The sequence below is a fragment of the Athene cunicularia genome, assembly GCF_003259725.1.
Source record: "Athene cunicularia isolate RWA chromosome 2 unlocalized genomic scaffold, athCun1 chr2_part1, whole genome shotgun sequence".
In the NCBI taxonomy this organism is placed as follows: Eukaryota; Metazoa; Chordata; class Aves; order Strigiformes; family Strigidae; genus Athene; species Athene cunicularia.
Genome location: NW_020799095.1, coordinates 52370505 through 52398370, shown reverse-complemented (window position 1 = coordinate 52398370; position 27866 = coordinate 52370505). Strand labels below are relative to the sequence as shown.

The 27866-nt window shown below is 39.8% G+C and overlaps 1 protein-coding gene across 4 annotated transcripts in view; it reads left to right on the top strand.

Annotated features, from left to right (window-relative positions):
• Positions 1-27866, top strand: part of PQLC1 (PQ loop repeat containing 1) — a 68131-nt gene that overhangs the window by 7627 nt on the left and 32638 nt on the right. For 2 of the 4 annotated variants that reach the window (XM_026842494.1, XM_026842498.1), the window contains exons 2-3: positions 3479-3612; positions 7735-7788. In XM_026842494.1, coding sequence (XP_026698295.1) covers positions 3479-3612; positions 7735-7788 — 188 coding nt within the window. The remainder of the gene's footprint in view (positions 1-3478; positions 3613-7734; positions 7789-27866) is intronic. The other 2 variants (XM_026842496.1, XM_026842497.1) reach the window with 2 other exon arrangements.

Genomic DNA, 27866 nt, shown 5'->3' with positions numbered 1-27866 from the left:
TCTGTGTGATGCGGCAGGTCACTGACTGTCTCCTCCTGCATTGTGGGGGGGTCGTTTTCCCAGTCTCTGTGTTCTGGCTGAGGAGGCTGGATTCCCTCAGTACTAGTTATGCTATTAAAGACTGAGGCAAAGAAGGCATTAAGCACCTCAGCCTTTTTCTCATCTCTCGTTGCCACGTTTCCTCTTGCATCTAGCAGGGGATGGAGGCTCTCCGTGGTCTTTCTTTTGTTGCTCACATACTTATAGAAACGTCTTGTTGTCCTTGATGGCTGAAGCCAGATTAATTTCCAGCTGGGGTTTAGACCTCCTGATTTCTGCCCCACATAGCCTCACAGCATCTTTGTAATCACTGTGAGTGACTAGCCCCTTCTTCCAAAAGGGGTAAACTCTCCTTTTCTCCCTGAGTTGCAGCCAAAGCTTCCTGTTCAGCCAGGGTGGGCTTCTCTGTCGCTGACTTCTCTTACAGCACCTGGGGACAACCTGCTTCTGGGCCATTAACACTTCCTTCTTGAAGAGTGCCCAACTTTCCTGGAGCCCCATACCCTTCAGGACTGTCTTCCAAGGGATCCTGTCAAGCAGTTGCCTAAAGAGGTCAAAATCAGCCCTTTGGAAGTCCAGGATGGCAGTTCTGCTTTTTCCCCTCTCCTGGCCTCTCTAAGAATAGAGAACTCTTATTATTTCATGATCACTGTGCCCTAGTTAGCCTCCAAGCGTTGTTGCTTTGGCAGGCCCTAATATCAGTGCAAAGTAGAGTAAGCAGCTTGGAGTCGTGTTTGTTTCCATGATCCTGAATAAAATGTGTGTTCTGGCTTTACTTTGAAAGCTTAAAGAGCCCAACAATTGCCCTTGACATTGGTATGCCCTTCAGTCTTGTTGTCCAGGTAGTGTGGTGTAAGCCCTGTCCTGTTTGCTCTGTCTGTTGGCCTCCATGGCAACTGTTTGGTTTCTTGTAGATGTGATATAGTTAGAAGGTTGTGTTGCCTGCAAGACTCGATTTGAGGATTGGTGTTTGGGGAGGTGTAGTTCACATGTTGTGTAATCTTAATTATTTTTGGCTGACAGGTTGTAAAAAAATACAAGTGTTGTGCATTTTTGGAAGTCCCTATAAGAATTTTTAAATTTCCAGTTTGCCTTTATTGTATGTTGTGAGTTTTGCTTTACTTTTTTTTTTCTTCCAGTTTTTAAGGGGTAGAGGATCTGCAGCAATACTTCCAGTCTCATTTCCAGTAAGGTTGTGGTGATGGCAAATTATGATCAGATAGCAGGTGGCCATGCTTATGTGTGTTTGTAGTGGGTGGATGTTTATAGTGCAAGCAATACTTTTGTGAGGCACCTGTTACTAAATGGCCAATAATCTCAGCAGCAGGGAGAAATTTAACCTTGCAATGATCTGTGGCTGGATTTACCATCATAATAGCTTCTAGTTTATTGTGCTGCTAGCTCAACCCCCATTTAAATGCATTACTATATTTTTACATGCAAATTTGGAGATGGCTTTTCAAAACCTGATGTAAACAGTTGTAACTGCTCTGTAATCCTGAGTAAGTCCAATTTTTTTTCCTCGTTCCCTGAATAAGAGACACAACAGTAGTGAATTCCAGCAGTTCAGGGGAACTTGGTCACAGTCAGCAACACAGGCTGAATGAGCTTTAGGATTATGGGCATGGGGCATAGTCTGGGACAAACTATTGCTCTTCTTCCCTGTATTTTTTCCTAGTGCAGTGAAAGCCTTACCCAGAGTGCACTCTGCTTGTGGTTAGTTGTGTTCTTTATTTCCTTCCTCATAGTGTCCTCTAAATTTGTTATGATAATAGCTTTCATGTGGCCCACTGTAAATCCATCAATGATAGAAAGAAAGGGTGAGACTAAGGTACATGGAACTGCTATTCTTCCAGTAGCTACTGAGGGCATCTTTGGCAGTCAAGGCATTGTCATATTTCTCCTTAGCTGTACGCTATTAGGCAGGAAATACTTGGCCATTTTTATTGGTGTGGGCTGCTTGGCTGTTCTGCACAGGAAGATTTCCAAGGAAGCTAATCAAGGACTTTCCAGTCTCTCTCCTGTTCCTTATTAGTTGACTCACAACAAAAAAATCTCTTTGGTGAAAAGACTATAGTGGAAATGCAGTACTGAGAGAGTGTGGTAGTGAACCTAGTTGGTTTTTGTTAGCACAGTGCTCTGCCGTGAAAATAGCCCAGGCATAAGAAATTATACTTTGCTGGGGTGCTATAAAACAGGAACGGTCAAGAAGAGGGCAGTGGTTGTCATCCCTGTGAGGCTGAGGTCTCAGGCAGCATGATGCGCTCAGATAATGGCCTTAGTAACAGTGCTGTGAGGAAATTTAGAAAGCCTGTGTGCCTCACCGTGCAGGCTGAAGGAGCTGGTGAACATAGCAATGTGTTTTCACCAAATCGCTTCCTCAACTAAGCACAGAGAAGCAGCTCACTGGTGTCCATGCAGCCTTCCTTTTGTGAATCTAATATATACTTTGAGGGCTGCATATGAAAAGCTTCCACCTTTTACCCCTTAAGCACTTATTGAGTGTATCTGGTGGGGACTGCTGAGATTTCATCAATTAATGCAGGAAGAGGAACTTGAAGCATCACCAGTATTCACTGAAGGGTCTCATTTTCCTGTGGTAGAACCTTGTGCAGTCACGTAAGAGTAAGCTCTTCAGTCAAGATTGACCACAATCCAAGTTCACACTGTGTTACATGCAAGAAGAGCTCAGTAGTCCCCACCAAGCTTCACTCATCTGTGAGCAAGCAGAAATTAAATTGGTGGAAGGGGGAGAGCCGTATTCAAATTACATGTTTGACTGCCACATCTTACGGATTTTCTTACTTCCCCCAGCCTTGGTCCAAATGGGACACAAATTGATGAATTGATTGGTGTCTTCTGCAGGTCTGGTCTTTCCACTCAGATGTCTAGAGGCAGACAAGGCATATACCTCCCCCGGCTTTGGTAGGAAGATGTTATATTAAAGCTAGAAAGGTAATAGCTGTGGGTATCTTATTTCTTTATATGGAAAGTGATACTGGTTTTATGATTTCACCTTAAAAATGAAAAATTGAGAGACGTAAGTTTTGTACAGAAGTCCTTGTATACACACTTGGTATTAATGCAGCATAATTCTCTGCTCTCCGTGTACTGCCTTGACCGTGCAATCAATCTGCTTCTCCTTTCAAAATAATATGTTTACTGCTGGCTTTGGAAACAATGATTTAGGCTTCTGGTTTCAGAATCTCTAGGATCAGTCCACAGGGATGTTGTAATAAGGTTCTCGGATACTTCTGCAAGGGCATTGTGATTCTGAGCTACTACTGTATGTACATCGAGATTTGGCTGGTGACTTCAGCCTTTCGTACCTGTTACTGTTAGATTTTCCTTTTTCAGGTGCTTAGATAAGATCAAAGAATGAAAGTACAACATTTGTCATCTTTGAGATGTTTTATATATTTCTTTTCCTCTTTTTTAGGTTTGGAAGGCGTTTTGAATCCCCTCTTTTGTGGCAAAGCATTATCATGATCATTACTATGTTACTGATGCTGAAACTGTGCACTGAAGTACGTGTGTCCAACGAGCTAAACATAAAACGCCGCTCTTTTGCAGGTTAGTGACAGGAACGGGCTTTTGCAGGATAAATTTTTTTGAAAGCATGGTGCACTGTACTTTGCATATAAGTTCTGTTTGAATTTCAATCCAATCTCCTTTTTTGATAATTCAGTGTAGTGCTTCCTGAACTTTTTTTTTTTTTGGAAAGTGTTTTTTTTCCAGGTAAATATGTAAAGCTGTAATTTTATTTCAGATGGGTCTTTATTCAGTATAGAAATCAGTTCTTAATGTTTCACACCATGCCCTGAATACACAGCTGAGTGTTATGCCATTCTGCTAGCCTGGCTTTTTTAAAGATATTGGCCATAATATGTTGTTATTTTCTTCAGCTGTACTTTCTACCAAGTTCTTGGGTATGATCATATATTATTATCTGAAATTTTATTTTGAAATTGCAAATACTTGCTATTATACATAATTTGTTTTCTACTTGTCAAGTTATTGGCTGTCAAAATAGGAAGTGCTGTCATGTCATAGTTGCAAATCTGTGTCTTTTTGTATATTATTTCCTTGGGCTTTAGTGTGGGAGTAATTGGGTTTTATGCAAATTTTCACATATTTTTAATTTTGCTTATGTGTTAATTTTTAGGCATTGATAATTTCAGTTGGCGCCAGAATATTATTCTTTATTTAACAAAATGTTCAAACTTTGTGGGAAGTGCCTGCTTTTTTTTTTTTCCCAGATAAGAAATATGCAAGGGGTTGTTTTTGTTTTTCTGTGTTGACTTTGACTTAACAACGTTTAATGTTACAGCTTATTACCCACAAGAACAGAATTAATGCTGTGAGCTTTTTGTCAGTTGTTTTGCCAATATGGATGTATAATTTATTCTCTCCATCTGTTCTCTTCCCTCACTCCCTAATAACTGAGGGTTCCAGATATCCACAGCCATCATCAGAACGCAGCAGCTACTGGCTGTGCAGTAGGCTAATTTATCTAAAAGCTAAGGAAGCTACTTCCATTCTCACTCATAGTGTAGTGTGAAACTATTCAGGTAGGTGAATTCATGTGGAAGAGCTGCACTTCAGCTCCCAAACACAAACTGCTATTCACAAGGGTTGTTAGTCTGACAGAATGAATGGTTTAAAAACTACTTTCAGTCAGATTTAGCAGCACTTGGAAGTCCAGGAAGTATTTGGGAGGGGCATGTATCCTTTCTCCCTCCTTTGCTCTCTGTGCTAGTGTTTCATGAAACAGCAGAAAGGTTTCTGTTTACCCTTTCTGAGGGGAAATTATCCTCATGCATGTTTACAAACGCACTCTTGCAGGCTCATTCAGTAACCTTTGGACAAAAAGGGAGGCTATTTGGTTTAGTATATAGCCCTCCTTAAACAACTCTCCCTGAAAGACCTACCGTCTCTTAAAGGATAATCAGTCTTTCCCTTACCAGGTAATGGAAACTTCTCAGGGTTGCATTGTGTCATTTGATCCTTTTTCCTGAAACTCAGCTTGTCATGTGTTTAATTAGCTAGAGCGACTTTTTTTACCTATTTGTGGTCTTTAATTGTTTGTTTTCATTGAAACACTTGCATCCTCCCACAAACTTTGAGAACAGCTAAAATCTTTTTCTTACCTGTGAGTGGTTTTTAGTTAAACCAACTATAATGCAATGGCTCAGAATAAACATATAAATGCATACAAAGCTCCTTTCAAGCAAGGCAGAAAGATAGGTTTATATTTGAAGCACAATATGAGTAGGAGTGAGAGTCCTGTTTCTAATCCTACACCTAATCTTATCTCTGTAAATTTTATGGTGATCTAGGCAAGCTGATAAATCTGTGTACTTACCTTCTTTCCTCATACCTTACTGTGGCAGTGAGAAGCTAGGTTTGAAGTCAGTGTTTTTGATTAACCTTGTAGAAGAGTAATCCAGAATACTTAGAAAGTGAATAGAATAGTTCAGTGGAAGGGAGTTTGCTGTTTTCTTGTATAGTTATTAAATGCGGTATTCACCCCCCAGTCACATTTAGTATATGATTACCAGTGTGTTTTGAATTATATTGAATTAGCCTTTTAAAAATTTGTTTTTATTATTCTCAGATAAGGTTCCTTAAGTAATAACTAGTTCAGAAGGAATCTCCTTAAAATTTCTTGTCGTTTTAAGGAGCAGTCTCTCCTAATCCTGACAAGCTTGTTCTGTATTCTCTAGCCTGGTTTGAGGTGGTGTTACTGGGTTAAAATACGTATCAAGAGCAATTCAGAACATAGACATAAAGCCATTCAGTCAAAATGCTTGTACTTGCATTTATAGGGTTAACTGTCATAGCATGAAAAGTAGTCTATCTGGACTCTTTCCAGTAATATTTGATTATTTCTTGTAGGCTCTATATGGAAAACTTCTTAGGAAAACTTGCATAATTTTTTATTTTTTTCCTTCTCTGTTACTTCTCGATTATGGGATTTCCCCCCTCTTTTAGTCTTGCAAAATGAAAGTAAGTTGAAAGTGGCGGAGCCCATCTTGTGTTGCTGCTACCTCCTCTGACTTTTTGTTCTGGATACATAAACTTTATCCTTCAATTATATATGCTGACTGTAAGCCATTTTATGTATCCAACTCTTATTATTTTTTAAACTTGGACTGTATGGCCTGTGTTTAACTACTCTGAATTGCAAAAATAAGCCCACCAGATCAAGTAAAACAAGAAAACAACAAAAAACCCTGACTTTATTTTAAAACCTCCAATGACAGGACAGTTCTTTTTCCTGCATATGAATACTTTGAAAGCTATGTGAAGGAGTCTTCAGATTAAATCATCAGGCACGAACAATAAATACCTCCTCATCTTTTATTCTTTATTTAACACCACTTTAATTGCATCTTGACTGCTTTAATGCAGATCTCCTGGTGCCATTGTTGTGGTAACAACAGCTCTCCTTATTCATTACCCACTTTTAAATTGGTGTCTGCAGCCCTATGTTTGCAGTGTTGTTGGCTCAGTACGGAAAGATTCAAGGTTCAGTGGTGGTTTCTCTTGTAGTTGGTTTTGTTCACAGCATTGTAGTATTTCTGGGACATGATGGTGCTACCATGTGAGAAATAATATTGAAAAGGAAAATATGTATGTGCCGTGTCTTGATTTGAGAATCAAGAGAAGGCTGAAGCAAGGTGCACACAGATACAGACAACTAAAAACATCTGGTCACTCTTGAAAATGTTGGCAGGCCAGAGTATCTCTTCATATTCTTGGAGACAGGCACTCTACAAAGAACCCTCTTTTTCTTTCTCCAAATAAGCCTTCCACCTCTCTCCCACAAAGATTCAATTTCAGTTATGCCCAAGTCATTGCGACAGATTTCGAGCACCCTGAATGTATGAACTGTATTGAAAAACAGTGGACATTGTTAAAAATGGGCTCTTAGATGTCTCTTCTTATTATAGTACAACCCAGGCTCCTTAAGTACAACATGGGCTTGATTTTACATGAAGATAATTTCCTCTGGTCATTCATTTGATTATGTCTTCCCTCCAACTGCTGGTTGTCTTAATGTGCTTTATAACTTGTATCTTACTATAGCACCCTTCAAAAGCTCTGTTTTTGGCACTGGGAAGCACTCTTGCATAATGCATAGTTTTCAGATGGTGGAGGAAGGCTAGAGTGAAAAAATTTAACATGCAGAATGGTTGCAGATGGTGTCTACTCTGTCCTTCTTGATGATTGGCTTTAGCTCAGACTTTCAGAAACTGTCTTAGAACAGTGTTTTCCACAGGAGGCAAGGCAGCCCTTAGCTGATGATACATACATATCTATACACTTGATGTTGCTGAGGTAACAACCTGTTTTCACTGATTCACGATGAGTATGTAAGGTACGAGTTAAGCTGTTTGTTTCACTGCTTTTAAGTCTTCATTTTTTTCCCCTAGGTACAGTGCTCTTGGGTTGTGCCTTGAGACTGTTCTGGAGTTTCCTCGACCCTATCTTAACATTATGGGGTGGGAGCCTTTATAGAAAGCATGGAGACTAAAATTTCTGGCATGTTTTGTTTTGGCTAATATTTTTTTATAAGCAAAATGTACTAACTGACTAAACTGTAACTAGAAGACCCACTGTTGCATTTAATCATATAAGTCTGTTTGTCTTCCTTCCTTTTTTTTTTTTCCTCAACTGTTTTTCATGTAGCTGCAGATAGTAAAGATGAAGAAATCAAAGCACCTCCCAAGAGATCCTATCTGGGTATGTACTGTACAAACCCATTCTGCATGAAGTTGTCCTCTCAACTAAATATTTCATGCTTTGCTACTTTTTGTAACCATTTTTAGAAATGATGGCATGATCATTTCTATAGAGAATGTTTGCATTACCTTTTCTTGACACACTAAAACCTGACGCATGATTTTTTTTTTTTAAATTTTTACCTCCCCACTTTTATAGAGGAAAAGATGCTTTCAGCTCTATTTCAGAAACCAGATTTTTGAAGACAGTTGAATTCACCACATTTTGTGTCTCAATGATATCTTCCCAAGCTAGACAAGCAAAATATTACATGATACAGGGATCTATCTCTTCAGACTTGTATTCCTCCTTTTCCAGCTCTGACTCTGGAGGAAACAATGAAAAATAGAAGAGTATCTTTCAGCATTGTTCAGAAGGCTAGATAAGAAATTTCCCACCACACTTGATGTTCAAACAAAATGCCTGCATCCTTCTGAAATTTTATGGCTTGTTCCTCTCTTTCATTAGAGTAGCCTCAAAATTGGTATTTGGGGATTAGTAACACTTAAGGTGATAGCTTAAGTTTCGGTTTCAGAGTTGCTCTTTAAATTGCCTAAAGAGGACATATTAGGTGCAAATCAGCTTTGCAAGTATTTTCAACTCAGTAGTTTGGAAAGACAGTCATGGTAATTTTGTTTTAAATTAGCTGGGGTACACATTAAAGAAGTTATGACTAGAGAACAGAAGTTTCCCAAAGTCAACTTTCAGACTTAATTTGAACTGATTCAGAATTTCACATTGATACTAGTTGTGCTGTGTTGCAATTCTCGAGTTAGTAAGGGGTGAACTAAAACAATACAGGGTAAGGAAGAATATTACTGGTGCAGAAGGAGAGCCTCTACCGTATGTGTCAACATATGGTTAGTTAGGCTGGAGTTAGCTCTGAGCAACACTACCAAAGAGTAATATTAACCTGGGTGCTTTCTTGAAGCCGTAAGGCCATTCCTGCTAAGGTTAAATAGACTCCTTTAATGATTCATCTTCTGGATCTCCCCTTCCAGATTTAGGGGCAAAATGCACGCTTTGGGAAATTCACCTTTTTTGGTCTGACACTAGTATTTTGCAAAGCAACTTTTCCTTTTGTGTTTTCAAAACATTTTTTTTCTGGGCTTGGGATCAAACTATTTTGTTTTTCTGTTTGTCTTCAATTGTAATCATTCTCACTGGCTTGCAACACTAACCGATATAATGTAACCTTTAAACAGTCCTGTCTTCCTTGTGCATATATTTCCTGTCGTCTTTTACCTAGTATTCAGCAATGTGCTTTTTACAGTGTCAAAGCTAGAAGCTAGCTGTCTATGCTCCTAGTTACAATTGAGTAGATTATTAAAAAATGCTTCAAGTGGTTAAAATTAAACAGAAATAAGTAACTTCATGTGACCTTTTACTCATTTCAGATTGTTTTTCTTGTCTCTTTTTTGGTTAAAATGTCATTTGCTTGGTAGTTCAATAAATTAAAAAGTTGAGATTTGTAGAAAAAAGCACCATACTTCATAATCCAACTAATTTAAGTCTGAAACACTGGGTTAATAAATGTCACTTGGAGTTCATTTTGGAATTTCTTAGCAAAATGGGACGAATTGAATTATCACTTAAGGAACAGGATAGTCTTACACTATTGCTCAGAAGTTTAAAGACTGGGGTGGACAAGTCTGAATCTGGTAATTCTTACTAAAAAAATTAGAAATGTTTTGAGATATTTGTGTATCATGTGTGTACAGAAGTGTATCGTGGTGGCTTAAAGGGGGATGTATGGTGCTTTACATCACAGCATAAGTCATACTTCAGTTTACAGAGGGGTCAACAGAACTATGTCCTGCAGTGCTGTGTTTTGCTACAGCTCTGGGGAAGCTAGCTTTGAGGTTAGGTAAGGGTAGTATTTGCCATAGTTTCATGTGGCAGTGCATTCTCCCAATGTCTTTTAATGAGTTTTGATTAAACTTTTGTTCAAGAACAACAAATTGGCTTCTTCATTTCCTCTGTTTATTTCAGTGGTGTAAAAATGTTCTTCACTATGTTTATAGGCTTCAGAAACCATTACGTTATTTTTCTGGTTATGTAGTAAATGCTCTGTATATTGTGTTTGTAATTGAAGATTGACAATCCATGAATGTTATTTTGTTATAGAACTGTTCAACCATTAACCTGAAAATGTATTGGTCTACCAATGAATTTCAGGTGAACTTGTTAGGTAAATATTGAGGCATTTGATGCCTCCCTTTGAATAGGGACTGAGCTCCTGCTATGTTCCCTGGGATTGATTTAGGTATGTTTTATTGTCAGTAATCCAGCAAACCACTTTGCCACTGTTTTTCCATGTGTTATCTGAAAAAGCCTTTATCTGGCACATGACTCTGAAAACTGACTTTCTAGCAGTCATTGCTGAAGGGAGTTGAGGGTGTGGGGAAGGTTGCTGCAGTTTCACTGTCCTTAGTAAAATAAATGTAATTTACAGTATGGTGGGCCCCAGAGTGTAGGGATTCCTGATTTCATACAGAAATAAAATTGCTCTCATTTTCTAGGTGAGGGAAGGATTAAAAAGTAGCTCAGGTTCTGAAAGAGTGATGCTTTATTTGCTTTATTTTCTAATGCAAGTATCTAGTTCTACCTAGTGCCTGCTGCCATTTGATGGCTACTCCTGGGGCTGAGCAAAGCTACAGTTGAATGGTATTTTTTTTTTCTTGATGGAATATTTTAGAACAAATGTGGATAAATGTCTTAATCAGTTGCACTAAAATACAGGTTTCCCAGGTATATATTTTGAGCCCTGTGAGTGTTGGAGATTGTTGGGGCAGAAGTAACAACACTAAACAAGACACTGCTCCAAAGAGGCTGTATCTTTTGAAGTTGTTTATAGTGGTCTCGGTGGTGTGTCAGGCAAGTCTCAAAGTGAATGTGACTTGTTTGATTTTTTTCCATGTAGGTGTTTAAACATTTTGAAGGACACTTCTGGAAGATCACAAGGGTTTTATTTCCTTCTCTGAAGTTGATTTTAAAACTTCCCATATTACTTCAACCTTGCCTTTAGCCCAAACAAAAAGCTATCCAAGTAACATTAAGTTTTAAAATAGTAGTAGTAAAATGACAAAAACTTTAAATATTTTTACAACAGATATTGGGTGAATCTAAAACTACTTTTTTTTTTTTGGGGGGGGGGAATGTAACACATCTATGGTAGTGAACTTATTGAAGTTAGTATCTGCATAATAATGAAGAGAAAATAGTAATGTGAATTAAGCGAGGAGTCTGCTACATGGTTTCCACTTCTGTGGTCCTCGCTGTTTACGTGGGGCATCAGTTGGCTTGTGATAAACTAAGTATTGGCATACTCTGGACAGCGCTAATACATTACATGTGCCACGAAGGGTGTAAAATTTATTTGATCAGATTTCTGGCTCCCTCTGTTAAGTGTTTGGTCTGTTTGGGTTCAGCAGGGGCATCCGGCTTGCAAATGTGTAGTGCACTCTGTAAATAATGTGCACAATGTGCTTCTCTGCCCAGGCCTCAACATCCTGAGCAGAGCTGAGGACAGAGCAGACACACAGTTTTCCTTGGCCGGTTGTGGGCAGCACTTTGGTTTCATTGAAAGTATATGACTTTTACATCATGTTCTCTAGTAGTTGAATTCCCCTGTGTAGCTGCTGTGCAGTTGAATACATAACAAAAGCACAGTTGTTGGGATGCAGCTGCCACCACCTCTATCTGTGCATAACTAACTGCACGTGGATGTGGAGGGGTTTGGATCCCTTCATATCCTTGTTAGACTAATTTCAGAGTGCTTTTGTTGATCTTTCTATGAGGGGTGGGATGGGGGTGGGGTGTCCAGGAGAGGGGGATTATAGGGGTGTCTCTGTGTGAAACAAGGGTGCCAAAAGGATTTTTTGTTTGTTAATAGAGTTCTAGTTGTTGAGGAGTTCGGGTCTACTTTGCCTGAGGAAATGGCACCCAGCTGCATTGGCACTTTGGTTGTATTTCTGTGTATGGTGGGAACAGTTATTTCCCTTAATCTTTCTCTACATCAATATTTAGATTTTTTCAGGAGACAAATGAAAATAAGAAAGGGAGATTCTAAGGATGAAGTGGCATTTTCAATTTGCTATAAGTAAATACTTAAGTTGAAAACTGTAGAATCTTTGGGGTTTTTTTAATATGTAATCTTGGTTTCTTCTCAGTTGATGTTGCAGATGAAACAAACATAAGTCTGTGCTGGAAGTCTAAGTTACTATTTAGTCATTTCAGAGTAGTTCAATCCAAATAGAACGCTTTTAATTTTTTTAAAAGAACTCACAAATCTTTTGCATACTGAACAGGTAACTTTCTTTTTTTTAACTACAGATGCAGACAGAGAGAGGAAATAATTTCATAAAAAAGGTGATTCTTATATTTTCATGGGGAATTTATGTTTCTCGAACCATTGCAAAAATACTTTTTTTCAGAAAATTTGAGAAAAATGGATTTGGGTCAGTCTGTTTTATGGGGTCAGTGTTATGTTTCTCAGTAGATGCTCTCTTTCAGGCTTCAGAGTTCTAATCTGTAAATCTTTCATCAGCTCCTCAGGCTAATGGGCCTCAGATGAAAAGTTGTGCTGTGGCCTTTTCCTGTCCTATTGAAAAGTGTTGGAAGTTTTTCAGTAGGATGGCATACCTTTTTGCAGACATCTACTATTATTCGGAAGTTATAAAAGGAAAGAGTAAGTTTACTTAAATTCTGTATTCCAGGGAGACATTTTCCTTTTAGAAAAGACAGCTGGGAAGGTAGGAACCCAAATAATAGTTTGATTGTTGAGGCCTCTGTGCAACTGTGATCCCCCCCTCTGGTAGCTTAGTTTGTGGTTTCCTTAACATGAGAGACCCAGAAACACACACAATGCACTCTCCACAGTGATGGTGGGATGAGACCAGTGTCTTTGCTGCATTCCTGTGTGCTTGTTGCAGGGTAGAACATAGAGCTCGATGTGAAAGCACATTCCTAGCCACAGTGCAATACTAGCTTTTCTTGCATTCTGTGATTTCCCTGTGCTGGAGGCAACTGGGCCATGTGGCTGTGTCAGGGAACAAGGAGGGAAGAGGGAGACCTGTGATAAATCTGTCCACAGACTTAGAGATGCTGTGGTGAGGGATCCAGGTGGGCAGGTCACTGGGAATGCTTGGCATGTAGCAGGTTTATACTTGAGAAACAAGTGGTTGAGATGCATGAGGAAAAGGTGATCACTAGCTCTTTTCTCAAGGATGAACTCAGCAATAGAAGGAGATGAGACTGACATTACCTGCATGAGTGATACATAAAGTATGAGGCAATAGCTTCCAAGACTAAAGCTGATTTCAGATATATTGCTCCATTCATGAATCCATCAGTAGTTGTAGTAAAGCCACAGAGAATAACACACCTGTCCCTCTGTTGTGGGTTGACATGGGTAGGCAGCTCAGCCCCATGCAGCTGCTCGCTCACTCCCCTGCAGTGGGATGGAGGGGAGAATCGGAAGGGTAAAAGTGAGAAAACTCATGGGTTGAGATAAAGACAGTTTAGTAGGTAAAGCAAAAGCTGTGCATAAAGGCAAAGCAAACCAAGGAATTAATTCACTGCTTCTCATTGGCTGGCACACGTTCAGCCATTTCCAGAAAAGCAGGGCTTCATCATGGGTCACAGTTACTTGGGGAAGACAAACTCCATAACTCCAAACATCCCCACTTCCTCCTCTTGAGCATGCTGCTTACATTTTTTATGTTCACTTGAGAATGTGAGCCCACACAGGCAGTACACAGGAACAACATGAAACCACAGAGGAAATGCGAAGTAAATTTATTTTCGTTACCTCACAAACCGGGGGATCCCTGAAGCAGCACCTGGGCAGAGGCACATATGCAGGCATCACAGAGCTTGGTCTGTGCCAGAGGGTTGACAACCCTGCTGTTTTCACCTGTTTATCAAGGATTAACACAGATATAGTTTACTACCGTGCTTTGATCTTTGCCACAGTAGGGCAGAAATCTCAAGCATGTTTGATAGGGTGCCTTTAAGTCTATCACAGGTCTGTGTTATCTAAACGCAGAGGTTCTGCCTGTCAGAAACAGCAGTTAGTATGATATATGTGTTTTTCTACACCCCAGCTGCAGGTCACTTGAGCATATTTACAATCCTCCTGCCAATCTTCCTTTACTTTCCCACAACAAACATCTGCATAAAGGCCATTGTCTAGATCAATTAAATACCAATATTACACCGAGTAGTCAGTTTTTAGACATCTGGGCCTTCTTCCCTCTTGGAGAAAGGTAAGGTGATGGAATGTGATTTATATTAAAAAAAAAAAGAAAAAAGGCTGGTTCTTGCCAGAGACCAAGAAATGCCAAGGACTCATGTCTTAATCTTGCTTTCTTGCTTATTAGTATGCATGATCTGTGGAGAGCCTTCTACTTCACGCTAGCACATGGGTCCTTCTTTTCAAGTTGCAGTCTTATATTCTTAGTCAGCACAGTTCATGCTGAATTCATACTGGGTCTGACTGTAACCTGAAAGTGAAATGACATATATCAGCCAGGTAAACAGCTCTTTTGACTGCTGACCTGCTGTTTTCTTTGTGTAGGTAGCATAATTCATGGAGGAGAGGGGTCTTGTTTTGGGTGGTTGCACTTAATCCTATTTCCAGAGTTTTGGTTAGCACAATGATTGGTTGAAGAGGTTCCTGCTAATTTCAGGTTTTGGACTGGAACTTACATGTTTTATCTTCTTTTAAGATGAGACTAAGTTTGGTAGGTAGAGAGGTAATGTCCTTTAACAGACTGCTTGTGGAAAGAAGTGTTTTTAGCTATCTAAGCTCTTGTGCAGGTCTGAAACAGAAGAAGAGAGCTTCAAGCTCTGTTCAGTTTGGAAGCTAAATTTCTCCAAGTTTAACTAGTTTATCAGTTAGACCAGTTAAGTGAGAAGAATAGTTGCCATCTGTCAGGTCATTGTCCCCTTCTGGAGGGATGGAAAAATGGGATAAACACTCACTATGGAATGTGGATGGGTGTGTTGCATTTTGGAAATATTTTTAGCATGCAATGAAGCCAACAGTTCTAGAGTGTCAGTATTTTTTTTATAACCATTGATGAATTTTAGTTTTTAAGGCTTGTCTTTTGTAAATGTGACAGAAAAAAATTTCTTCCTTGAGGCTTCCCCTCAGAGATCAGATGTGGTGTCTTCAACAATAAAAACCTTGTTTGACCAGTAATATTTCTCTCCTTTGAGTTTGTTTGTGGGAGTTGGTGTATAGTGGTTGTTTAATATTAGCCACATGTTTTCCACCAGGCCATTTGATACGCTGAATGAAATATTTTACATTCAGTGATAAGCATAAGTATCATCCCTGGACTTTGAGGGCTGTATTGGAAGGGTGTGCTGGTTTTGGCTGGGATAGAGCTAATTTTCTTCTCAGTAGCTGGTGTAGTTCTGTGGTTTGGATTTAGAATGAGAATAACATTGGTGACACATTAATTTAGTGTTTATAGCAAGTCAAAGACTTTTCAGCTTCTCATACTGCCCTACCAGCGGAGGCTGGGCGTGCTCAAGAGGCTGGGAGGGGACACAGCCAGGAGAGCTGACCGGAATGAGCCAAAGGGTGTTCCATACCGGATGATGTCATGCTCAGTATATAAACGGGGGGGATTTGGCTGGGGGACACCATGGCTCAGGGATTGGCTGGGCATCGGTCAGCAGATGGAAAGCAATTATATTGTGTCAGTTGTTTTGTGTATTCTACCGCTACTGTTACTATTATTTCCTCTTCTCTTTCTGTCCTATTAAACTGTCTTTATCTCAACCCATGAGTTTTACTTTTTTTTCCTGATTCTTACTCCCTCATCTCCCTGAGTGAGGGCAAGTGAGCAAGCGGCTGTATGGTGCTTAATTACTGGCTGGGGTTAAACCATGACAAAAGGTCATTGTAAAAAGTGTTTTTTCAAAAGGAGCTGCTACTGAAACTTCTTTTAGTTCTTAAACTGAAACCTGCAAAGCCTTAAGGGCTGAAGGGGTTATTCTTATGCACAATGTGGGCAATAACATTTTGCTTATATATTATTATAGTGCACGCAGTAACTTGTAGTCAAGCTGGTTCATAGTTTAAAAATCTACCTATTTGTGATCTGAAAGGTCCAAAATACCACTTGGTAAAGTGAAATGTTGTCTGTTTTTAAATTTTTAACAGGTTACCTTTGAACAGGAGACTGGACTAGGTGCCCTGCAGAGACCTCTTCCAATCCAAGCAACTGTTGGGTTGTGAATAAGATACTCTGACAATGGTATACTGTGATACTGCCACATGCAACTTGAAAATGCAGTCCTTTTGTTCCTTTTACTCCTCTGTTTCACTGTAGGTTATATATAAATATTAACTAACGAAGAATACTTGTACAGTAGTCACAAATACACGATGTTCTTAATTTGGTCAGTTGTATTAGCTTTGTAATGTTTTGCATTACCCAAGTCATTTGGCTCCTGTTGGTGGTGGTAATCAAACAATACACATCTCTATCCCTAAAACAGGGAGTTGAGAAGAAGGTGTTATGTGTGTTTACTAGTGGTCAGGGCAGGGAACCTGGAGGATGGTGTTACGGTTTTGGGGCTACCACATTTTAGAATTATTATTTAATTCCCTTTTAAGATTTCAGCTTACAGGCAGTGGGGAACACAGCCAGCCAGAGACTTGTAAAATCTCTACTGAGTCAGAATGGTTTCAGTAAGACGTTTCTTCGTAGTAGAGCAGTATGTTCAGACCCAAGTTACAGGCCTTCTGACCCCTCCTTTTGCACCAGCCTTGTTACTGCTTTTGAGTGTTTTCAACGTGAAGACAGAATCTGCCATTGTTTTTATTTATTTCTAATGCAGTTTACAGTGCTTGTGTTTATAGTTTAAAATGATCAACCAGGTTGAATGTATCATGTGAAGGGCTCATGCCTATTCTGAAAGCCTACCTGCTGCAAGGAGAAAGGGGATGGACAGTCAAGGCATGGCTTGTACAAGCAAGGCTTGTACAGTGAGAGGCTTTTGCCATGCGGCATGAAGCGCACACTACAGTGGTTGGAGGAGCTGAGAAGGAGTGCACCTGTGTTCTCAGCCTCTCTTTATTAAAAAAAAAAAAAGGTGGGCAGGGAAGTGAAAAAATGCTTATTTGCTACCAAGAAATTTTGGCTTTATCTTAAATTGAGGGAAAACTGTCCTTTAACAAAAAGTGGCTCTCCAGCTTGGTGTGAGCAGTAATACCAAGAGGTATCTCAGGAGGGAAGAGTGCTGTGTTTCTGGAGTGTGCTGCTCCAGGTTCTCACTGGCTCTGACTGCTCCTGCCCCTGCCCAGCCCTTCAGCAGTCCCAGGCCTGTCATCCAGCCGTAGTCTTGTGGAAAGAAGACAACTTAAACAGGGTCTGTTGGAAGAAACGTGCGGTGGCAGAAACATTAATTCTGGCACAAGTACCACTTCTCGTTGGTGGGGAAATAAACCTGTGAATAAAATGTGAATTTTACTTGTGCGGCATGCAATTTTAACTGGAGGAAGGAGAGCTCATAGCAACATCTAGCCACGTGAGGGTGCTCTTGGGTTTCCAAATCTTGCCTGCTGAGCTCTTCAGCTGAAACCTGGTAGAGGACTCTGATCTTGATTTTAGAGCTGCGGTGGCAGCTGTGAAAATAGTGAATAAACATATATTTTTTTGCAAACATCTTTTCCTTCATCGTGGGAGCCAGAATAATTAGGTGCTTTAATAACATCAGTGATGAAACATCTAAATGTTCAAACACAACCGATTTGTCTCCCCGTCCTGCAGATCAGGGGAACACGTGTGCAGCAAAGCTGCTGCTTTGGTTTGGTAGATGTGAGAAGCTTTTGCAGTTGCCTACTTCTTGAGCATGTCACATGCCATTGTATACTTGGTCACATCTAGATCTGAATGATGAGATTTGTTCTTTCAACAAGGTCACAGAATGATTTGGCTTGTAAGGAACTTCTGAGGTTATTTGATCCAGTTCACTGTTTGAAGCAGGTCTAATTAGATTAGGTTGCTCAGGGTCTTGTCCAGGTGAGTTTTTAATATCTCCAAAGATGGAGATTCCACAACTTTTCTGGCACCTGTGCCAGTGTCTGACCATCTTCATGATAAAGTTTTTCTCCCATCTAATTCGAATTTCCCTTGTTGTAACTCATGTCTGCTACCTCCTGTCCTGTCACCATGTATCTTCAAGAAGAGCCTGCCTCCATCTTCTCTACACTCTCACCTTGGATAGCTGTAGGCAGCAAGAGTCTTCTCTTCTTAAAGCTGAACAAACCCAAACTTGGTTCTCTTACTCTCTTCATGAATACCATGTAATCATCCTGGTGGCCCACCACTGGGCTCATTCAAATGACCACAGGTCATTCTTGTAATTGGGAGCCCGAAACTGAACACATTGCTCCAGGTACAGTCTTGCCAGTATTGAATAGAGAGGAATGAACACTTTCCTCCATCTGCTGGCCACACACTTGGTCAACTGTACAGCCCAGTAAGTGATCAGCTGCCTTTGCCATGAGGACACACCGCTGACTTGTGCTCAGCTGTCTGCCAGGCTACCCTCCACTGATCTACAAAGCTGCTCTCTAGTGAGTCAGCCCCCTGCCCACGTGCTGTGGTGTGTGGTTACCTCTTTCCAGCTGTGTGATAACCCTGAACTATATGGTATTCCTGTCAGCTCATATCTTCAGACTAAGATCCCTCTCTGAATAGCAGTGCTATCCCTCAGTTTATTACAAAGTTCACCGTAATTTGGTATCATTCATGAACTTATAATCATCCAGGTTGTTAATAAAAGATGTCAAAGAGTGTTGATCCTAGTATTGATCACTGTGGGCTGCTTTGTAACTGGTCATAAATTGTATGTTTTACTTTTGAGAGGAAAAATTCTTTGAGCCTGATGATCCAGCCAATTTTCTAACATTCTTATTGTCTGCTTACCAGTTGATGTTTTGCTAATAAATATGCTGTAGGAGACTGTCAACAGCCTTGCTAAAGGCACTGTAAACAATATCCACTGCTCTTCTCTTGTCCTTAAAGCCAGTCATCTCGTAATAGAAGGCAATCAGGTTGGTAAGATGCAATTTGCCCTTGGTAAATCCACACTGTTTTTTCCTAGTCACCTTCTTGTCCTTCATGTGCTTTGAAATAACTTCCACAAGGACTTTTTCCGTAACCATTCCAGGGATGAGGTTGGGTTGACTGGCCTGTAATTCCCTGGATCCTTCTTGAAGATGTGAAAGTGTGATTTTTTTTGTTTGTTTGTTTAATATTTTTCTTTCCCCCACCCCCATTCATGGAGAACCCCTGCCAGTCACCGTGACCTTTCCGAGATGTTAGAGCAGCCTTGCAGACATCGGTCTGCACTGTCAGCATCCTCTGATGCTTCCCATCTGTGTCCCATGACTTGCATAAACACTGTCCTGTTCTGTGGGTACTGCTTCGCTCTCTCAGCTTTGCTAGTAGGGCTCAGGAACTGTAGGGGGCAGACCTTACCAGCAAAAGCACATTAAAGCATTACTAGTGCAAGAAAGCAGTAGGTAAGTTTAAAGGCATGGTGAGAATTAGTTGTTTAGCTTTCATTGTGATATCCTGCTTTGCTGCTTGTCTGATGTCTTTCAGTTTCTGTAAGCAAAACAGGTGAGAAGAGAAATGATTTTCTAAACGATGACCAAGTTGGCAGTTCAGTGCAAAAGGTAACTAATGAAACATTTGAAGGGTAACTCCACTCCCCACAGACTTCAGAATAAACTTTCAAGCAGGGGTGGTTTTAGTTGTTAGTACAGATGCAATGATATCTCGCTTTTGGGTTTGTTTTAAAGTGGTTTGTAACACTGGACGACGTGGTGTGCGCTTAAAGAAGTGCTGTTGCCCAGTGCTGCCTGCTTAGATGTAATGGATTGTCTAGACAGCTTGCTAGGGAAAAAAAAATGTGGCTGTAGCGCATTTTTTGATCTTGTTACAGATCCTGGCACATCCACATTTTGTAGATTTTATGTATTCTTAAATAATGTTATCTTCCCTTTTATGTAAGTGGTGTAGAATCAACAGTTCAACGCATGAACACATCATCAGAGTCAACACATCAAGAGTTATGTCCTGTACAGGAGATGAGGGCATAGCTTACACTCAGTTTCTGCTGCTGACTCTTGTACATGGAATCCATATGAAAGCCAGAAATACTGTCATTCTGGAAAGCTGCTTGTTTCATATGTTGAAGCCCTGTGGGCATCATTTGTTCAGAACTTTTGCTTCTGTTTACAGTTTGTCTTAGTCTTTTGGAAATGAGCCTACTGAGATAACTGTACCTGCTGCAGTATACAGAGTGGGAAGAATGGACAATGAGGTGATCCAAAGTCTAATACTTCTAATACTAATACTGGGTAGCAGCTCTCACTTGGTCCCAGTTAAAATGGTGTTACAAGGGGCTGGTGTGACAGTAGGTTGTCTGAACTGACTTAATATGCTCTATTAACTATATGTGGAGTTGATGCTCACGGTATAACCTAATTGTTGTACTCAGTTTGATTTATTTTTTCATTACATTTTATGTTCTATATGTTCTATTAGACCTCTTTTATTTAAAGTGCACTGGGAATACGCAGTTACTAGTTTCTACAAAGCTAGAAATAGGGAATATATTTAATAAGTTTGTTTCTGAAGCTCTTATAATGACATGTTAACAAGACATTTCCTTATGCTCGATATTGAAAGGCACTTACACTGATGCATCACTGCTTTGCCATCTTCATTGCTGTATGAAGGGAAAACAAAATAAACCCATTTCTATTTAGACACAAATGTCAGGCTTTCAACCTGTAATGCACTGCACTGACCATCCTTGACTGAAAACAATTAGGGATAGCTTTATTTTACTGAAAGATTCCCACCTTCCCCCCACTCTATACTCCCACTTTGCACAAGCAGTGATGCACCAAAGATAGTTTTATTGGCAAAGGGTTTTCAAGCCCTAGATGGGCATTTCAGGTGAGAAAGAAGAAAAATCTTTGCTACGCTCCAGTTAGCTGGTCTCTCTGGGATGTTCACTTTTGGGAGATGGTACAGGAAATTCCATTTTATATCACATCTCTGAAGCAGGAAAACTAAGCAGTGGAACCTAGGTGCTTTGTATCTGTATCCCATGGGAGTGCTAAGCAAGGGCAAATCAGGGCAGGGGGCTTAGATGCTCCTGCTTTCCTCTTTGTTCTTGATCCCCTGTTGCCATCACATTAAGGATGCGTGCGATTGACTCTGTATTGCCCTCACCCCACATTCAGTTTGTGTCTGCCTCTGAATGCTTTTAGCCTTGTAAAGACTGGAGCTGCAGCAGTCCGGTTGTAGAGGCTATATGCCAGGATCGTGGCGCTCACATGGGATATGAGAGACGGAGGTGGAGGTTCCTGCAGGCACCGGTAATTCGGCAGTGGGAGCGAAGTGGCTGTTGTGGTCCCCCGGGAAGGCAGGCTGGGGCAGCCTGGAGGAAGTGCTCCAGCCCTTCGGCACTGTGGGCACTCAGGTTCCCTGTCTTCGAACGTGCCTATCTGAAAGTGATTTCCTCCTGACGGGGAGAGACACCTGAAATCTCACAGTTTCCCGTAAAAGAAAAAGGCCTCCTGTCTGGTCCTACCCTTGACTCCCCGAGTCGTTGACAGAAGCTGAAGGCAGGCCCGTGTCTCTCCGCTGATTGCCATGGGCCCGCATCCCTAGCTCGGGCTAGTGAATCGCACTCAAGATCTCTCAAGGCTGGTGAGGTGAACGCTGCCCTCTGTGGTGTTGAGATCGGCACTGCATCATGGAAAACCCTCTGCCTTACTTTATTTTCCTTACTAATTTTCTTTTGCAATAGTCACTTCACAGGTACCTTTGTTTATGTTGATTTTTTTGAGTCGTTTTTTATGAACCTGCAGGGCCAAGGCATGCTGAAGAACAAAAAAACCAAACACCCCTCTGGTGTGAATGCCAAATTGTCACTTCTGATGTTTGATGGGTGCCCAAAGAACAACTTACCAATGCTGAAGAGAAGAAATTTGTTTATGAATTATTCGTTGGTTCTGTTTCTGTGTGCTGGGGAAACGGGCATTATTATGCAAAATGGCACAGACCTTGGCATTTAGTGCAGAGGCTGTTTGATGGGAATGCTGCAGTAGCACACACTTGGCCTACGTATAGAAGTTAATAACCAAACACTCCTGCTCTGTTGTACTTCTGACAATATAAGAAATTTTTTCTTCTGAACTTTGTTTTAAGTATCTTTTTCCTGTGCCCATACTCTTTCATTTTCACTGATACGTGATAATCAATTTGAGGATGGGCAGTGCATCATCTCTCCCCCTCCTTGGCTTGATACTTTTTACTGTTGCTTTCACCCTAAATAGATTATTTCAGAAGATGTAATTATATTAGATATTGGGGCAAACTCTTTAGATGTTTAGTGTTGCAACAGTGCAGAGCGTTCAGCAGTGCTGGCTTACAGCCACATTCCAGATTGCAGCCTGGCCTGCTGGAGGTTTGTACAGGACGTTGTGTCAAGGGAGAGACCGGATTAAGGTGGAAGGATTTTTTTGCAAGCCATATTAGTTCCAGAATTCATTTCAGAGTCTTGTGCCACAAATAGTTTTAAGGCCCAAGCCACCTCCCTTTTAACTTCCAAAGACTAGTTCACTGAAGCTGTGATGAAGTTTTATACTGTAAAATATTTTTTCCTCTTTCTTTGTGAGGGTTTGGAGCTGCCCTTCCAAATCATGATTTAAATTATCAAGTAGGAAATATGGGAATAAAATAAACTATTTTGTGTCTTTCATTTACTAAAGAAAGGTTGGTTCACATGGTGACGAGTGTAGCAATATAATCATTATGCTGAAGTATGTTTTGTCGCTGATGAAGGAAATTTAATACCTGTACAGTTTAGTAATGATACAGCATGGTATGTGATCCATTCAAATTACATTTTTTATCATGCCATAAACACGTTAAATGGTCATGTATTAATTAATTTTACTTGTAACTTATATCAAGCTATTTTGGTTGAAAATTAATTTCAAATAGAAATGTGGAATAACGTTTAAATTTTAAAAATGTAAATAAACTGCAGTGTTTATACTGAAGGTCTGTTTTTTGGAAACATGCTTTTTTTAAAAAAAGCAAGTATTATTTTTGGATAGATTTTTAGTAAAATGCATTTACTCTTTTTTTTTTTTTTTTTCCGGTCATCTCATCCTTTTTTTACTCTCAGTCACTATTCAGAGACACAGAACAAAGTAGGTTGCTCATCTCCCAGTCACTTTCTTATTGTTTGAATAAACGAGATGTTTTTATTAATCTAACCTGAAAAAGTTAAAAATTGTTCTTGCACAAGCAGACAAAGCTTTCTGAGGTCTAGTTCCAGTGCATCAGCCAGTAATTCTTTAGATTTAGTTATTTGATTCATTAAAGCTATGCAGTAGATGTTCAGTGATTTAAATAATATTAATAGATTGGCAAACATATGCCTCAAGTGTACACAATCACATTTTAAAATTTTAATTTATTTTTCAAAGTAAATGTTTTAAACTTCAAAATTTTATTTTGTTACTAAAAGAATTATATGCAATCTCTGTCTACGTGAGGAGATGACAATACTGAGGTTCGAGAAGAAAGGATGTAACTTAGCTGTTCATGAGAAGGTGCTTCCTGTATCCTCTTGAATCAACAGCAGAAAAGGTGTAATTTTTCAGTGAATCATGAATTTATGGTGACAGTCAGAATGCACACAGTCTCCTTCCAGACACTCAGATTGCAATTGTAATCAGCATGTTTCCCTCCTTGTGGAGGGAAGTATACCACCGCTATTCCTGAAGTTATGAAAGTCTCCTTTCATATGCATTTATTGTGTGCCCTACTTTCCCTTTGCTCTGCTCTGTGATCAGTATGCATTACATCTACTGCATCAGGATCCTATGTTCCTTCCCATGGGTAGGAGAAAAAAAAATCCAAACCCCAGAATTCAGTTCTGGCAGATTTAGTTTTACTTGCATTGTACATTTGAAAAAACATGTCTTGTTCATCCTGGACAATTCCATGGAGACATAGAAACTACTGAAAGGAAGACAGATCCTGAGTCTTTCAGTGATGCAGTTTTTATTTTTAATAGCTGCTTAAAACTGTCTTTTTTACTATTACTCATTGCAGTTCAAAAGCCTGATGAGAGCCTGGGAGATGCAACATTTTAAATATTCAGAACATCACTGTTCCTTTGCTTAAGGTATATAAGTTTCAGGATTTTTTCCCCATCAAAATCAGGACTAATGCTGCTGTTTCTAAAATACATAGACTGCTTTGGCTTTTATACACACTTCAGTAGCCTTTGCAAGCTCACTGCATTTTTTTGTGTGTGCATCTTTAAAAATTGAAGACCATCTTTATATTCTTGATAATAAATTTTTTGTTATCCCCTCCTTCCTTAAAGTGACTTTTTAATAGGTTGCTTTGTAAATGCCACAAACTGTGCAGTTGTTGCTAGGAAATTACACCCCCCCCCCTCCAATCTCCAGTTTGCATTGCCTTTGAAAAGAAATGATTGCTGGTCTTGAAATCCTCTGCTTCCTCTTGCCCCCATTTTTTTGTCCGTTTATACAAACCACCAAAAACTTGGAATGACATCTTGCTTATATTAAGATTTTACACTGCTGCCCTTTTTTTTGCACCCCTTGGCATGTAAAAATTGGGAGCAGTTATTTCAGAAAATGTCTTTTGCCTTAAATTTTTTGCTGTGTCTTCAGAGACGCTGCTTACTCTCTCATGCCTTCCTTCACCCCTTGTTGGGAGTAGTTTGTAGTAGAAGAACAAGTAACTTTGCACTCAGGGAATAGAGCAAATATCAAAACAGCTTAAAATAGTCTTATCCACAAGTTCCTCACTATTTCTGTTTACAGTAGATGTCAAAGAACTGATCAGTCTTTGAAGAAATTTACAATTTCTTCACAGAAGAGCACAAATTCAATGAGGAATTTGTGGATAGGACTACTGTTTGGCAGCTCGTTGTTTATGGTTCACCTGTTGTCATGCTCTGCATCCTCTGCCCTCCTGAGTATGGGATGTGTAAGGGAAGCAACAATGGAGGGCGAATCCCTGTATCACTCAGCCAGGAATAAAAAGGACAGTACTTGTACCCTGTGGTGGCAAAGTCATCTCACTGGTGAACACTGCCAGTGCACTGTCTTCTGTCTGTTTTGGTGTGGAGGTTTTTTTTGTTGTCCTTTTAAAAACTATATTTATAAAGGCCATAACAGCCAAAGTCTTTTGCCTCTGGCAGTGGCTGGGTGCCAGGATGTTTGGCAGCAATGCCAGCCTAAGATATTCCTGATCCTCTTTTTCCTTTCCCGCCCCCCCCTCATTCTTGCCCCCTCAGTTGTACTGACAGAATGGTTTGTGGGATTATGTTTTGAACCAAATCAGTGAACAGATCTGGCTTAAAATGCAGGCTTGTTCTTTTTTATGTGTGTAAAAATCTTAAAAAAAGAAAAAAAAGCCCACGTTTTGTGGCTTCAATGAGATATGCTACAGGAAGCTAAACAGTTGTCCTGCTGTAGCTTGAGGGGGTTGAGAGGGGCTTAAACTTCTCGTGGGAAATGTGAACAATTTGGGAATATACACTTGTGTCACCACCAAAATCTTCATGACAGAGCACCTTAAGTCTGCTACCATTACCTTTCTTTCCAGGTCTTGAAGATACATTGACTATGGAACATTAAACTGCAGACAGAAGGTGCTCAGCAACTGTGGTATTCAGGAGTGCATCTTGCATAACAACCACCGCTCATGCCAAAGCAGGGATTTGTCTGTGGTCAAACTAAACAGCTGGGAAGTTGAAGGGGAAATTCTGTTTCAGGGTAGCTCTGTCTCACTTGACTCCTCGAATTACAAGTACTGTAATCAGTAAGGCAGTCTGCAAGCACTCAAGTGAAACTCTGTACTGATCTCCCTCCCTATAAATTCTTCCTGCTAATGCAATGAAGTAATTTGTGAGGAAATTTCTCCTGTTTGGTACTGTATACAGGGCTGTATACAGTAATTTAAATCTGTGCAGACTTGTAAATATAGTGAGTTTTGGTTTAAAGGTTATGAGACAATACTGCAGGCATGTAGGTTCTGGAAAACCTTCTGCTACCAGTCTTTTTTTTTTTCCTTTTCTCTAGAAAGTTGTATGGAGATTGAAATTATTCCCAGCTTCACCTACCTATATATTTTCTTAAAAAGTGGGTGAATTTCCATAGTCAAATTTACAAATGTCAGTATGCTTAAATTATGCTTATGATAGCAAATGAGAAATTGTAAATGGAGATTTTTCTGTTACTACTGGCCAGAAATTTGTGAATTGATTGTTGGGGATAAGGTTTGTCACTGATGAATGGTCGCATTTTCACAAACACACACATAAATTATTTCAGTAAATCTGTTTGGTCAAAATTGTTTATCTGGAAAGGACAGAATTTATGCTGAGAGAAGATACTTTCTGACCTGACTAGGCAATAGCCTTATGACTGGATGCTCCCTTAGGACTTGGAAAAACTTGGGTGGAAGGTCCTTAATTCAAATCAGACATGTTAAAAATATGAGTTTATTTCCCAAATCCCATCGGTATGTTTGCCTCTCTCTTCATCCTCCCCCAGATTTTCAAATCTTGCTTTTGTTCCAGCATAGAAATTCAGAAATACCAATTACTTTTTTTCAGAACGGGATTCTTGTTCACCAGTCTGCCCTATTATTGATTGCAATAGATATTTGAAAGGAAGCCCTATGAAACAGAGTAAATTGTGCAGTCATTTTGGAATATTAGCATCTTTGTAATGCAGTTCAGATAATTAAAACATGTCTGATATTTTTATGTGTAGCAGGGACTGGGCAGGAGAGAGGCAAGTGGAAAAAAGAATATAAAGCTTCCTACAATTTCCTACATGCTTGTGATGGTTTTGAAGCATTAAACTATTGATACTAAAATGGGTCGTTCTGAGGTTAACTAAGGCAATTGCCAAGAGATGTTTAGCAGGCCATATGACATTTTAGCAAAGGAGGCATTATTCTATTTGGATGCTAAATTAGTAGGGCCAGTTTTGGGGCTAGAATTTGTCTTGGCTGGTGGTGGGTTACGTAGGAAACCCCCATCTTAAATGAGGAGAGGAATTTATATTTTTATGAAGAGTCTTTAGCTTTGTGGTGTATACATACTTAAACATGCATGTATGTATGTTTGACATCAGTATCTGAACAAAAAAAATCACATAAATACTTTCTTTTTGTGGTGACTTTGCGATAGAGGAGATAGGACCTCAGGTATGTCAGGCTCAGAGAAGGCTGAATAAGAGATGATTTATATTTAGGTAAGTTCATAATTTTCCCCCAAGATCTGCAGTTCAAAAGGGGGGTGAAATATTATCCCACAGTTACCTCCAGAGTTTCTGGGAGTAACGTGCTGTGTTATACATGCAACCTGGCATTGTAATCTGTGGTATGGTAATATTTGAGGCAGCCTACACCTGGGCTAATGCATAGCTTGGGTTTGTAATGTTTACAAGAACTTTTATTCATCTCTTTAATTGCAGTCTTTGAATGAGAAGGAGTATGATAAGTGCATATTGTTTCTAATATTATAGTAGTCTTGATATCTTCTGAGACTTAAACTTCAAAGAATAAGCTTCAGTACTATTCAAAATAAATTAAACTGTTTTCACAGAGAGTTTATAACTCCAGCTACAGGAATTTGGAGCCAAGGCTGCCTGCTCTGCAGTGCTTAACTTACTCCATTTTAGCCTTTTGTCTGGAGGCTTTGTGTACTGCCTGGTAGGGCTGTGGGTGATAGCTTAGATAAACCATGCTGAGGATAGTGTAAAATATTGTTAAAACGATAGTAAAAATAGTAACTTGGTACTACACGTTCTTCTTGCTGTGACATTCTCATCATCCCTGCTTAGCTTGCTGTCAGAAAAAGAAGTCTCTTTCTATAGTTAACATGGGAAGGCGTATCTAGCCAAAAGAAGAGCGAGCCTGGCTCCA